General features: G+C 36.3%; 3 protein-coding genes across 3 annotated transcripts; 1 reads left to right on the forward strand and 2 right to left on the reverse strand.

Annotated features, from left to right (window-relative positions):
* Positions 1–1,682: 1,682 nt before the first annotated feature.
* LOC115449078 (heat shock protein 83) lies at positions 1,683–4,094 on the reverse strand. The gene has a single exon (XM_030176783.2). It carries the CDS (start codon positions 3,962–3,964, stop codon positions 1,814–1,816), a length of 2,151 nt encoding a protein of 716 aa, XP_030032643.2. The 5' UTR covers positions 3,965–4,094; the 3' UTR covers positions 1,683–1,813.
* A 3,524-nt stretch (positions 4,095–7,618) lies between these two features.
* Positions 7,619–8,388, forward strand: LOC115449085 (protein lethal(2)essential for life). Its single transcript, XM_030176797.2, has one exon. It carries the CDS (start codon positions 7,724–7,726, stop codon positions 8,291–8,293), a length of 570 nt encoding a protein of 189 aa, XP_030032657.2. The 5' UTR covers positions 7,619–7,723; the 3' UTR covers positions 8,294–8,388.
* Positions 8,389–10,151: 1,763 nt separating this feature from the next.
* Positions 10,152–13,170, reverse strand: LOC115449080 (phospholipid scramblase 2-like). Its single transcript, XM_037447366.1, has 2 exons — positions 12,744–13,170; positions 10,152–10,449 (listed from the first exon to the last, which is right to left on the reverse strand). The coding sequence occupies exons 1-2, from the start codon at positions 13,066–13,068 to the stop codon at positions 10,175–10,177; spliced, it is 600 nt and encodes a 199-aa protein (XP_037303263.1). The 5' UTR covers positions 13,069–13,170; the 3' UTR covers positions 10,152–10,174.
* Positions 13,171–14,045: the final 875 nt, after the last annotated feature.

Raw genomic sequence — 14,045 nt, forward strand, 5'->3', positions numbered from 1 at the left:
ATGTATGATTCATATGAGCTTTGATTAAACAGGTGAATTTTTGAGACGGAGCAAGGGCAGCTACCTGAATCGCTGTTGCTACAGGAAAAGTGGTGGTAGGATATCCGCCCGGATAGTGACCATCGTATACAACGTATTAAAACCCGTGCCTGTATAAAAAAAATAACTTTTGTAAGGAGACTATCTATCGTTTTTAAAGACTACTTATCTATCTACTTACATCTACTTACATCCACAGATTTTGAATTTTATAGTCAAGACAAACCGGCAATTTATGTAAAAAAAATACTAATCTATCCTGTTGCTTATTAAAGAATGAAAAAACTTTGGGACCATTAGCAGTTTGGATACTATTAGGGTTTCAATTGCAAAAATCTTCATACATTTAGATTTTTATGTATGTATTCTTTTCGTAATACAAGCATGTGAGTAGATTTAAATTACTGAAGTAGATAATGAATATTATCTATAATATTAGTAGATAATAATAGCGCTCTGAGGTCCTGGGTTCGAATCCCGGGTCGGGCAAAGTGATATTTGGGTTTTTCTGCTCAGTATCAGCCCGGAGTCTGGAATTTGTGCCCGATATGGCGATAGGCTCGCCCCCTATTACATCATGGGACGGAACATACTTGGCGAAAAGTGGGTGCCCTAGTTGCGCCTCTGCATACCCCTTCGGGGATAAAATGCGTGATGTTATGTATGTAGATAATGAATATTACAAAACATAATATGCAAAAGGTTCCTATATTCTGTGGGGTAAGTAGGTCTTGAATGCGAGGCGGTTGGCGTAGAAACTAGAAATCAACTTTTAGGTAGTTCTGCTGCTAAGCAACAGTGTGTACCACATATTTTTTTATCACTGAATATCAGCTATACCGTTGGATAACTAGCTTCCTTATTTCATCATTCAACTTGTATGAAGAAATTTCTTTGTGCATAAAGAAATTTAAAAATCTATATTTACCAACCAAGAGTTAGGTTTCGAAAAGTAGTACATTGTACTAAGGCTCGGATTGTATTTAGCAGTTATTGTCGATGTCAGTCACATATTGATAATTTATTGTGGTTTTGAGCTGTTGTGTGGCAGTGATCCGTTGGTTAGTAATATATTATGTACTACAGTAATGTCTGATTACTAACAGTTGCGGGTTTAATGTGTCCACCACAGAATACAAAATTATTTGATAAGGGTGTTATGTGGCTATACATTTGGTAGAGCCCTACCTAATACCCAAAAGCCCATTTTCATGGGGCGTGTGATTTGTCAGTGTGACTTTGGAACCCCCCCCCCGTGTTCTATATTCACTATACACCACATTAAGTATAGGTAATCAATAATTAATTCTGTGTAAAAATCTTAATTGAATATTTAAAGTTATAACTGGTGGTACGTGTATTCTGCCCCCCGTACCTAATTGATGTATTTCATTATGTAATAATTAATGTTCAACTTTGTGATACTGTAGTAAATACCTAAAAAAAACAAATGAAATATGATTTTATCTCAGGGTTCAACAATAAGTTTTTGTTTCACCCGTGTAATTTTGTGTGGCTGGCTAAAGAATCGGATATTGTGAATGGTGTGTCACATTGAAGCTATATGTCGATAGATTAGCATTATGAAGTGTGGTGAGTAATGTAATTTCTATGTAGTACACAAGGGAAATAAAACAAGTAAATCGATTAATTTAATTAATACCATTTATTGATAATGGAATTCTTTGAACTAAATCAGTCTTTGGCTGTACACCAGTGCACAAAACAATCACAAAAACCATTACAACATGGCTACAGAATAGGCGGGAAACATTTAATCGACCTCCTCCATGCGCGACGCGTCGTCGGCGTCACCCTCGAGTGGCGGCACGTCGCCGGCGCTGGACTCCTCGGCCTGCACGGGCTCGTCCTCGTCGATGCCCAGACCCAGCTTGATCATGCGGTAGATGCGCGACGCGTGCACCTGCGGCTCGTCCAGGGTGAAGCCAGACGACAGCAGCGCGGTCTCGTACAGCAAGATCACGAGATCCTTCACAGCCTTGTCGTTCTTGTCGGCCTCGGCCTTCTGCCTGAGCGTCTCGACAATGGAGTGGTCGGGGTTGATCTCCAAGTGCTTCTTGGCGGCCATGTAGCCCATGGTAGATGTGTCGCGCAGGGCCTGTGCCTTCATGATGCGCTCCATGTTAGCCGACCAACCATACTGGGCGGTAACGATGCAGCACGGAGATTCTACCAGCCTGTTGGAGACGACCACCTTCTCCACTTTGTTGTCAAGGATGTTCTTCATCACCTTGCACAGGCCCTCGAACTTGACTTTGTCCTCCTCGCGCTTCTTCTTTTCTTCTTCGTCCTCTGGGAGCTCCAGGCCCTCTTTGGTGACGGAGACCAAGGTCTTGCCGTCGTACTCCCTCATCTGCTGTACTACGTATTCATCGATGGGCTCGGTCATGTACACCACCTCGTAGCCGCGCTTCTTGACCCTCTCCACGAACGAAGAGTTGGCCACCTGGTCGCGGTTCTCGCCAGTGATGTAGTAGATGTGTTTCTGGTTCTCCTTCATACGCGACACGTACTCCTTGAGGGAGCACGCCTCGTCGCCGGAGGCAGATGTGTGGTAGCGGAGCAGGTCAGACAGTTTGGCTTTGTTCTGAGAGTCCTCGTGGATGCCCAGCTTCAGGTTTTTGCTGAACTGTTCGTAGAACTTCTTGTAGTTCTCCTTGTCCTCGGCCAACTCCTCGAACAGTTCCAGGCATTTCTTGACCAGGTTCTTCCTGATGACTTTGAGGATCTTGTTTTGTTGCAGCATCTCACGAGAGATGTTGAGCGGCAGGTCCTCGCTGTCAACGACACCACGGATGAAGTTGAGGTACTCGGGGATCAGGTCCTCGCAGTTGTCCATGATGAACACCCTGCGCACGTACAATTTGATGTTGTTCTTGCGCTTCTTGTTCTCGAACAAGTCGAAGGGTGCGCGGCGGGGTACGAACAAGAGAGCACGGAACTCCAATTGACCCTCAACGGAGAAGTGCTTCACGGCGAGGTGGTCCTCCCAGTCATTAGTGAGGGATTTGTAGAAGTCACCGTACTCCTCTTGTGTGATGTCGTCCGCGTTCCTGGTCCAGATGGGCTTGGTCTTGTTCAGTTCCTCATCCTCAGTGTACTTTTCCTTAATGGTTTTCTTCTTCTTCTTGTCTTTCTTGTCTTCCTCCTCATCCTCACCCACATCCTCGATTTTGGGCTTGTCATCCTCGGCCTCTCTTTTTTTCTCCTCTTCCGCCTCGTCGTCAGATAATTCCTTTTCGCGTTCCTTCTCAACCATCAGCTTGATGGGGTAACCGATGAACTGGGAGTGCTTCTTAACAATCTCCTTGATCTTGTGCTCCTCGATGAACTCGGCTAGGTCTTCTTTCACGTGCAGCACGATCTTTGTGCCGCGGCCGAGGGGCTCGCCGTGGTCTGGGCGGACGGTGAACGAACCACCAGCCGACGACTCCCACACGTACTGTTCATCGTCATTGTGTTTCGAGTGGACGGTCACGCGGTCCGCAACCAGGTAGCATGAGTAGAAACCCACACCGAACTGACCAATCATGCTGATGTCAGCGCCCGCCTGCAGAGCCTCCATGAAAGCCTTTGTGCCGGACTTGGCGATGGTACCCAGGTTGTTCACGAGGTCGGCCTTGGTCATACCAATACCGGTGTCGATGATCGTCAACGTACCTTCGCTTTTGTTGGGGATGATCTTAATGTACAGCTCCTTACCGCTGTCCAACTTCGACGGGTCGGTGAGAGATTCATAGCGGATCTTATCCAAGGCGTCTGAGGAGTTTGAAATTAACTCACGAAGGAAGATCTCTTTGTTCGAGTAGAACGTGTTGATGATCAGTGACATGAGCTGAGCGATTTCAGCCTGGAAGGCGAAGGTCTCAACCTCCGCGGACTGTGTCTCCATCTCTTCAGGCATTTTATTCACTTATTACAATTTACTTAACACAACTGACTAGCGCGGTTTTTGTTAACACGTGTTGTAGAGTCGCAGCGATATTGCAGTACTTCTGCTCTCGTTGTTTCTTTTCAAATGACGCCGGCCGATACGTCAGATTGTATTTATACTGACGCTAGCAAGCGACATCTATGGAGTAGTAGAATTTTCTAGATTTGGCGTGCTACTCGCCAGCGGTTTGCAAACATTGGTTCAGATAAACCGTACATGACCGATATACTTTTAACGAACATTAAAAAAAAAAAAAATAAGTTCAATTTTGTTTATAATTTGTTACAAAGATATCGTATCATGGCAGTAATTTTATGTTGCAAATATTATTGTAATATATTAATGGAAGATTTGTAACAAATACGTATATTTGACCAAATTCCTTTTACTTGAAACGGTGTACCACTATTATTTAAATGAAGATATACATTTTATAATTTTGAGGTTAAAAAGAATATTTTAATTTATTCATATATACAGAATATGCAATATGCTATACAATATAATGTTTTTTTATAAGTTTTGCCAATAAAACCCAACCAAGAGCTTTTTTTAAGCTAAATTCATAGCCAAATACCATGAAATGTACTATTTATTAATTCGAGATGTCTTTTAATTGCAGGTGCTTTACCAAAAACAACGACTTTTTTAAAATTATAATGTAAAAACATTCTCTATAAAATATTTTCATAAAAATGTTGATAACACCTAACGTTAAAGTGACGGTGTAGCTATTCAATACTAGATGGCGCTAGTTATAAAGGAAGGAATAAGCATGGAAGGTTCGAGAAGCTTCGAGATCATTCTAGGAAATTATTGAAATATCTGTATTTCTAAATTAAAGTCCATGTTTTATCTTATTAAAGATATAGATTATGGTATATTATTTCTATTTATGACTTTAGTTTTGAGGATTTGGTAAGAATTACATCTAATAAAATGTATTTTAAATTTCATCTAGAATGTTCATGCCTCATCCGGCTGTTAGTTCCTCTATCGTCCGCCAACGGCGCTAGGTACATCCGAGTACGTTCCCGATTATTATGATATCCGACTTAATAATACCAATTAATAAATAAAATCTTTTTGGTGTAATTTTTATGATGAACTAATATTATTGCACTTTAGAGTTCAATAAAAAATGGACACCAGCTTATAATAAAACTTTATATTGAAATGAATTTAATTTATTCGTATTTTTTTATTGTTACTTATTAATAAGCTATGGAATAACAATTGATTACCTACCTGTCTTTGTTAGAAACTAATTTACATTGTAAATTATTTACAAAGGTATTTCTATTTAGGCACTTGTTCATAAAATACTTGTCTGATTTTGTACCTTCCTAAATTTTATAGGTAGATTTCGATCTCATGTAACATAAAATGCCGATTCTTGTACATAAAATTGATTGAAGACCATTAGTGGTAGGTAATAATAATATTTGTTAGTTTAAATTTGTTAAATTTATCTGCATTCAATGACAAACAAAAAAATACAGTGTGAGAGTAATTTTGCCTCCCCTTTAACTTGGCAACACCGGCGAACACAGTATTGATCAAAAACAGGTGGCTTTCGGATATTCAAGTACTTCGTATTTTCTAGAATCATGAATAAAACTTGAGACCTAATAATGAAAAATAGGTCGTTATGTATAGCACATTTAATACTTTTTCACAATTTATGTTAATAAAATAACCTAAACACGTAATTACAATGCAAAATCCTAAAAGGTTAAGGTAGTCGCCGAAATCGTTAAAAGTATTTACAACATTAGAATCAAATATGAGGTTACCCATGTGTGAGGATTAAGTTTCATTGTTATTTTAAAGTTCTCATATGTAAAATAGCTAAAAATAGATGCAACTTCTGCCTATGTCTTCGTTATGTATCTAGATATCTAGTATCTTTCTAACCAGATACAAAGTTCTTTACCCTGAATCAATTTGCATAAAATATTCAATGATGAATTCTATCTTTAAATGTAAGTACGAGGTAGGTACTCCTGCAGTAATATTCACGCTTTAGTACATCGGTTATAATGACCTCTAAGTAACATCAAGATTGTAATAACTAAACAAAAATATCCATGGAGCTTAGACAGCCGACAGTTTTACTCATTTTGCTGGAATGTTCATTGATTATGGACCACGTGGTTTTTAATCGGACGTTACGCCACGCCAAGTTACTTTTTTTGTGTAAAAACGGAACCAGAACGCTTAATTTTTTTTTGTAATTTTATTTCATGAAACTAAGTAAATATAAGTAAAATTTCGTAGCTGCGCCATCCTGCGTAGGTATGGTAAAAAGTAACAAAACTTATTCAGTAACTCAGTCTAAAAAATAATATCAGAAATAGGACAATGCATTGAGACGGACGTGTGTACTGTGAAGGGATCTCATTGTTGTGTTTTCTAGAAATGTCTAGAATTATCCTTGTCTATAGGCGGAAACGATGCCGCGTGTATGACTAACCGACATGCGTATTTGGCAATCGCAATGCCATGATTTAGTATTAAGATAAGTACCTAGATTATAGGTATTTGAACAAGATTCATACATATATGTGGTATCTTTATACTGTGTTATATATTAAAGTGAAATTAGGTCAATAGGTCGGCATGACGTTCAAGCCTTTTTAGCGAAAGAGGTTATTGCAGAATGAACTAGGTTCTAGGCAAATGTATTCCGATTATATTGATAATAACGACCCGCCCCGGCTTCGCACGGGTGCAATATTTAATGGATGTTATTATACATATAAACCTTCCTCTTGAATCACTCTATCTATTAAAAAAAACCGCATCAAAATCCGTTGCGTAGTTTTAAAGATTTAAGCATACAAAGGTACGGACAAAGAAAGCGACTTTGTTTTATACTATGTAGTGATTATTAATTACCTGCATAGAAGATAGGTACTTATTGAACTATGGTGTAATAATTCTGGACACATAATCTTAATAAGGTTAAGTACTTACCTTTTTTGCATATCTAAACTTTTCTTTGTTAGTATTATTTATTGAAAAATAAATATTTACTATATTATATAAAATTTTAACACATTGACGCCTATTGCTTTAGCGCGGACTAGTCGGTTCGATTCCCATTTAAGAACTTTTTGTTTAAGCATTATATTTAATTTTATATTTATCTTTATTGTATATAGACTATATAGTTACTTATAACTACACTTTAATATTTTATTCTTTGTTCAGTAGAAAATAAAAATAATTTTGCACGTCATTCGAGAATAATATTTTATGTTTATAGTGACATCTGGTGACAAGTGTGTTATTTATTAAAAGTCCTTTTTGCATCATGTTGCTAATAATGTGTCTACTTGCTAATAGATGCCGTAAGGAGCAAAAATACTTATATACTTGAAAATTTTTAAAAGTCCGCACTATATGCGAGAATATTATACAAAAATCTACATATTGCTAAAGCGATAAAAATAATTTCATAAAATTACCATTTATATCGACCATATTTAAATTTTTCTTATACATTACATAGTTAAGCACACTCAGCTACTAGACGCTAGATGGCGTTGTATGGAAATTCAGGAAATTTCGAGTTGTTTCTCGTAGTTTCTACCACAAAGCTTTAGTAATATAAAAGTGACGCCGCGATATGCGTTGCATGGTATATTGAAGCGAGACTCGAGCGAGTATGCAGCGAGTTCGTGAGTGATAACTTGAAAAGTTTCTAACATTCAAACTGCAGAAATGGCCTTAATACCTTACTTTTTTGATGAAATGCGTCCACGTCGTCTGCGTGACCAGCTATTTGGAATGGATTTATCGCCGGATGATTTTTTGACTGATATTTTTGATCGCCCGATGATCCGTATGAGGCAATACATTCGTCCGTGGAGGAACATCGCAGCGGCGGCGCGCGACGTTGGTTCCACCATCAAGACCGACAAGGACAAATTCCAAGTCAACTTGGACGTTCAGCATTTCGCTCCAGAGGAAATATCGGTGAAAACATCCGACGGATTTATCGTAATTGAAGGCAAACATGAAGAGAAGAAAGATGAACATGGTTACATCACGCGACAATTCAAGCGCCGGTACGCGTTACCTGAAGGGTGCAATCCTGAGACCGTTGAGTCCAGGCTATCATCAGATGGTGTTTTGATTGTCACAGCGCCAAAGTCTTCTGAAAACAAAGAAGAGAGGGCTATTCCTATCACTCAAACTGGTCCTGTGCGCCGGAAACAGCGAGAGGAAGACGAAGTGAATGGCGAGGTTGAAGAAGAAACTAAATCTCCACAGAAGAAACGTAGGCGTTAATAACTTAAATTTTAATGTCCCTATTCCAATAAGACTGATTTTTTTTTCATTGTAATTTAATTAAGTTTAAATAATAAACGAATCATTAAGGATGTGATATTGTTTTATTTATAAATTATCGCTAGGTAGGTACATACTCATTTCCTGTTTGCCCAACTTGCATTATAAATAAAATTCTGTTTTTCTTTATCGTTACTTTATAGGTACACTATCACGATTCACGAGTAATCTATGTAAATGCTTTCAAAGGCGGATTTATTTTTCAAGTCAGGGGGGTCATATAGTCGAGGTTTTAATTTAGCATGTAGTAGTTGTACTATCAGTGCCGAATTTGTAGTTTTTATGACTGAGTGGCCACTTTATTTCCGCCGCCCCATGTAGGTAGGTTTATATATGTATATATTTATTTTACACTTTGTACACACGGTATACAGGCGGACTTAATGCCATGGGCATTCTCTCCCAGTCAACCTTGAAATGTATGTAAGTAGGTTTCTAAAATACTTAATAATTTTCCATTTGATTATACAATACATACATACATAATACTATGGAAGGCACTAAAGTAAATAAACGAATGATTAATTAAATCGAGTGAGCGTCCTCTGAAATCTGCCGCCCATAGGCCGCTGCCTATACAACCTATTAACTAATCCAGGACTGCGTACTATGTGTGTCATTTGCGTGTTTTTGCACACCACAAAAATATTAATTTTATTAAATATATCATCAATAAGACATTAAAAAATCAGTAGTCACCTAGATCCTGCCAAGGGGGGGGGGGATCATGGCAGTAATTACCCCCCCGCCCCACCGATGCGCCATTCACTGCATCATAACCATAATTTTATTATCACAATTTCATGCCGATATTAATTATCAGGGGCTTAAACTAACACAATGTTGATATTGTTATAGCTAATATAAAATAATTGTATTTCTAAAGCTGTAATTTAAAAATATTACAAAAATATATTTTATAATAACGATTAAATACATTTAGCATGATGGTATTTTAGATATTTATAGCAATAATAATTAATATTAGGTAACATCTTCTTTAAATGTTTATGTAAAAAGTGATATCTAGTTTGAGGCTTCTGAATCATTGTATAGTAATATCTTAAAGATTATTTAAATATATTTACCTACTTGTATCTACAATGTATCCGGGGTATGATATGACTGCTCATCATCAGGGTGCACTAAAATGTAAAATAATATATAGTCAGAACAGTAGGAAATAATTATTACTGTGCTTGTATATTATACTAAGTACCTAAAGTTATGTATTGTTACTGTTGTAAACTCTTATCAGCTCTAGTTATATGGTTATATAAACCTAGTAAGGGTATTTAAGAACACAGATCAATGTGAACTTCTCTAACACTAATTTTATATCCTTTAAATCAACAAAATATGTAATTAATCAGTTTATTTTTGTATTTTTATATTTGAATATTTTGTTGTGCAAATAAATGATTGAAGAGAGAATTGTGAAGAAACTTTTTGAAGTTGTAAATATTTTAAACTTTGTATAGGTAAATATTCCAGTACTCCAATTCATTTGAATAGCAATTCTCATTACAACATCATCGTATGATGTTAAATATAAAATATTTACATGGATTATTAAGTTGTGGAGTGCCTTCTGGTAGAGCATTGATTGACGAGAGATGATTTTCCATCACCAGTTAATACAATTATGTTGCCCTGTTTAAAATCGAATATATACAGACTGATTCCAATTGAATGTACATGGTGGTTTTATTTTCTTTTTAAGACATTCATTATGCACTAATTATGATAAATACAATCAAAAGTATAATTCGGAAGTCACAGATACAAATAAAACTAGTTTTTAGTTATAATTTTGTATTTTCATGCAATCAAAAGAAAACAAGCTCCGAGCAAAACAGCTTTGTACCCAACATCCATATCAATTGGAAATGAAACTCCAAAATTCTTCGCATTGAGAACTTCCAGTTTCCACTTCGGAGCGAGTATGCCGACGTGGTCTCTGTCTGACAAGACATCGTAAATAACTTGGAAAAATCCTCTTGCTTGTAGTTTTAAAATCACTTCTCCACATCTATCTTTGACCAGATATATTTTACCGCAAGGCCTGCCTTTGCTTACGGATCCCACATAGTTACCTGTAGGTTGATTCCCTATGCTACTCGCGATAACACACCGTAAACGCGTGTTGTCAAAACAAGCTCTAAACACAAACGCGTTTCATACACGCGCCACGATGTGTAATTGATAAATAGGTATTGTGTATGCCATACGATAGGTTGTCTATGCTTAATATTTTTTATATTACGATGTGTTAATGCGTTCAGAAATCTTTCATCCCCTCGAATCGGCAAGTATCGGTTTTTGAAAAGGCTATTTTTGTTTGTATTCGTGATATTAAATGATGTAACTCGAATAAATCACTGCCAAACTTTATTTAATCCCATTTTTGTATATACTTAAATGTAAGAAACATGAAAGGAATATAAAAATAATTTAAAGAAATTTCTGTAGATTGTGATTGTTTTCAAACGAAAAATGTAACTTCAAAATTATTGTCAAATGTCAATGTCATTGACTTATTTACTTGATTTGTTTACTAAAGCCACATTTTAAAATTGAATTGAATTGATATATTGAATGCTACTGAAGATTTTACACGAATGCTGTTATATGAATAATAGTAAATGCTGTTGTGCTTATGCAGTTTATGTTAAATTAGCGCTAACAACGTATATTAATAGGAATTCTACGGACCTTCCATTATAAAATTTGTTGCAAAATCGACAAGGCATTAACTCAAATTCTTTTTTTTATTTAGTTAAATAATGTGACGAGGATGCCGTTTACCTGATGATAAGCGATACGACCGCCCATAAACAGTTACAATGCCATCCGGAACTTTGAATTGTAAAGCACTATGTGACGTTCCACAGTAGGTTTTCAGAATGAGACAAAGATTTTAGGTCTTATAAAGTAATTACGCTAGTTACAATTTCCTCTAAACTGGTACACATCAGTGCATGGACACAGTTTAACTTGGCTATAGAAATAGACATTGCCGTAGACACCTTATAACTATTAAGACAGACACTCACATATAACAGACTTACCAACAATAATTAAAATAAGTGTATATTGCCTATTAAACGTTATTTTTTAAAAATTTATAGCTCTATTACCTAGTAACTTCTATTTGCCGCTCAACCGGAATTAATCTTTTGGAATAAAAGTACTCTATTCAATCCACAGCTCACTGTCTGAGTACCATATTTCATACACATTCATTTAGTTATTAAGGTGAAACTGATTAATTAACAAACATTCAAACTCATGTATAGAAATTTTACTTAAGTATATTATGTTATCTAAGACTGAACAACAAATAAAAATAAAACAAAAATAATATGTTGTTAAAACTGAGTATATTTTACTATTATTTATTTGGAATATCTTGCATTACATTCACTATCCTGTAAAAGAAATTATTTTATTATTACATTTGATATTATCAGTTTTGTTAACATTAGTATTCAATGTAAGATGCCTTTGGTCTCCTAAAATAAAAAGAAAGGGTTTGGACACACAATCTTAGACTTAACATGAGTACATCCTTTTGTTTGTAATTGTGTAAAATTATTGGGATTACCTACATGAAATTTTTGCTTTGTTCCCTGGATCGATATTCACATTTAGAAGATTTTGATATTTAATTTAAAGCTGGCTAAGCCCTTGATTAAGACCTCTACCAATTACTTATAACAACAATAATGTATAACTAGTAAAAATTTCTTCAATAATCTTTATTGTTATCAAACTTTATAGGTACAAAACTTTCACCACAAAGAAACTACATAGTATTAATTGTAATGTACATAATTAAGAAAACATTGTTTAAAAGATACCTTCATTAGTGTTTTATATTTGTTTGGCCTATCTATTTACTAATAGAAATATTACATCGAAGTAATAAAAATAAACTTGATTGACCTCAATTGTTGTCAAAAGTCGGGTTGCCAGTAGTAAAGTAGCTTATTTTTCACCGCTGAGCCCATAACACAAATTTGACTATCAAGATACAAAAACATAGGTTTGAATATTAATTCGATCATTTAGGATTTATGTTTGTTTTGTTTCTGATAAGGTAGAATATTATATTTGAGTTTTCACGATGTAAAGAGGATACTATCGTCAATAGAAATTATACAGTCGTTGTATCTAAATAATTAATTTGTCTAAACGCGCATAGACGCGCTGGATTGCCGCACGTTATTTTGACAATTCGTAACATGCCCATAAGGCGGATGTGTCACACCTCATCGTGTTTATGAAATGTCAAATTAGCATCCAGAATACTCTTACACAGTCATAACACGAAGTTAACGAAACACGCCGTGTTACAAGTTCGACATTGTCGTAGAGAATCATGCCCCTGGGGGAGCCCAAACGAAGATCCTAGTAAGACAAAACTTGGGTTTTTTCACTTGTATCACTTCGTTTCCGTAGATGTTAAATATTTTCAAATCGAACTTTCTGCAGTGTTTTTCGTGCACAGCGAGGAATACTTTCTGACCTTCTTTGTTGAATATTGTGTAGCTGATGCCTGGCTTTCCTATTATATCGTGTAAGGCGTCCTTTTGCTTCGCTACCACCAGCTCGTCCAAAGGCCAGATGTAAGCCAAGCCAGGATGTACAGTGTCGATTTTCGGACACGCCATCCATTTTAATGAAACAGTCTCTGCTTTCGTCGTTTTCATTTAGATGGTTTGATGTGCGGAGTGCGTTTCGGCTTCATGATTTAGTTGTTGATTACATGTTTGAAATTTCAAATTTGAGATTGTTTTTTTTAAAGTGCGGCGACATTTTTAACTTTGAAGTTTGACGTTTCAAACAAAACATAAACAAAAGTCAACAGATGTTATAAAATTACGTTCGGAATTTTGAGTTGATTTTGATGTCTAATAAAATATATTTTTACAGCGCCATCTAGCGTCCTTTATTTTCATTAGGTAGTATTTCACCTGACAACATAATATTCATTATTTTCTACGCCTATAACGATAAAAATTTTGTATATTTATCCATAGATGTCACTATAATAAAATTTGTGTCAGTGATTCACAGCGTAATTTTTCTAAGAAGCGTAAATTATTATATTCAGTTCCAGTGTTTCGCATGTACAGATAAGTAATAGGCAAATTGCCGAAGGGAAGGGAAGCACTTGGTTATATGTATTTTGATGAATAATCAACTGACATGATTCATCAGTTGAATCGTAGATGATATTCTGAGAAATATTTGTTAGCGATTCCTTCTTGACGATATAAAAGTTGGAAAGGATTTTGTCATCGCTTAAAAGTGTAGTGAAATACTAACTTGTAAGTCCCTGATTTTGATTCCTATGTCTGACGATGAAACATGTATGATAGTTTGATATTTACAAATCATGCCTGGATTAACGAACAATTTGATTGCAATTACAGACGTGGTAAACCTTGGCTTAACAGTCTAGATGATGGCGCGACCTCGACAAGGACGAGCATGCGGATGGTTGGTCTCCCGCTGTCGGACTCACCAAGAGCTTCTTTGGGCATTCGGGGGCTCCTTTAGCCCTTAGCTATTTAGTTAGACGGCTGCAAGCCTGCATCACGCAGAGACGACTCCGCGCATCTTCTTAGTGCAACAAGATATCCCAAGGCCTTCTCGTATGCGCTGAAGTAAGCCACCGCGGTTT

This window comes from Manduca sexta, unplaced genomic scaffold, assembly GCF_014839805.1.
Source record: "Manduca sexta isolate Smith_Timp_Sample1 unplaced genomic scaffold, JHU_Msex_v1.0 HiC_scaffold_976, whole genome shotgun sequence".
Lineage (NCBI taxonomy): Eukaryota > Metazoa > Arthropoda > Insecta > Lepidoptera > Sphingidae > Manduca > Manduca sexta.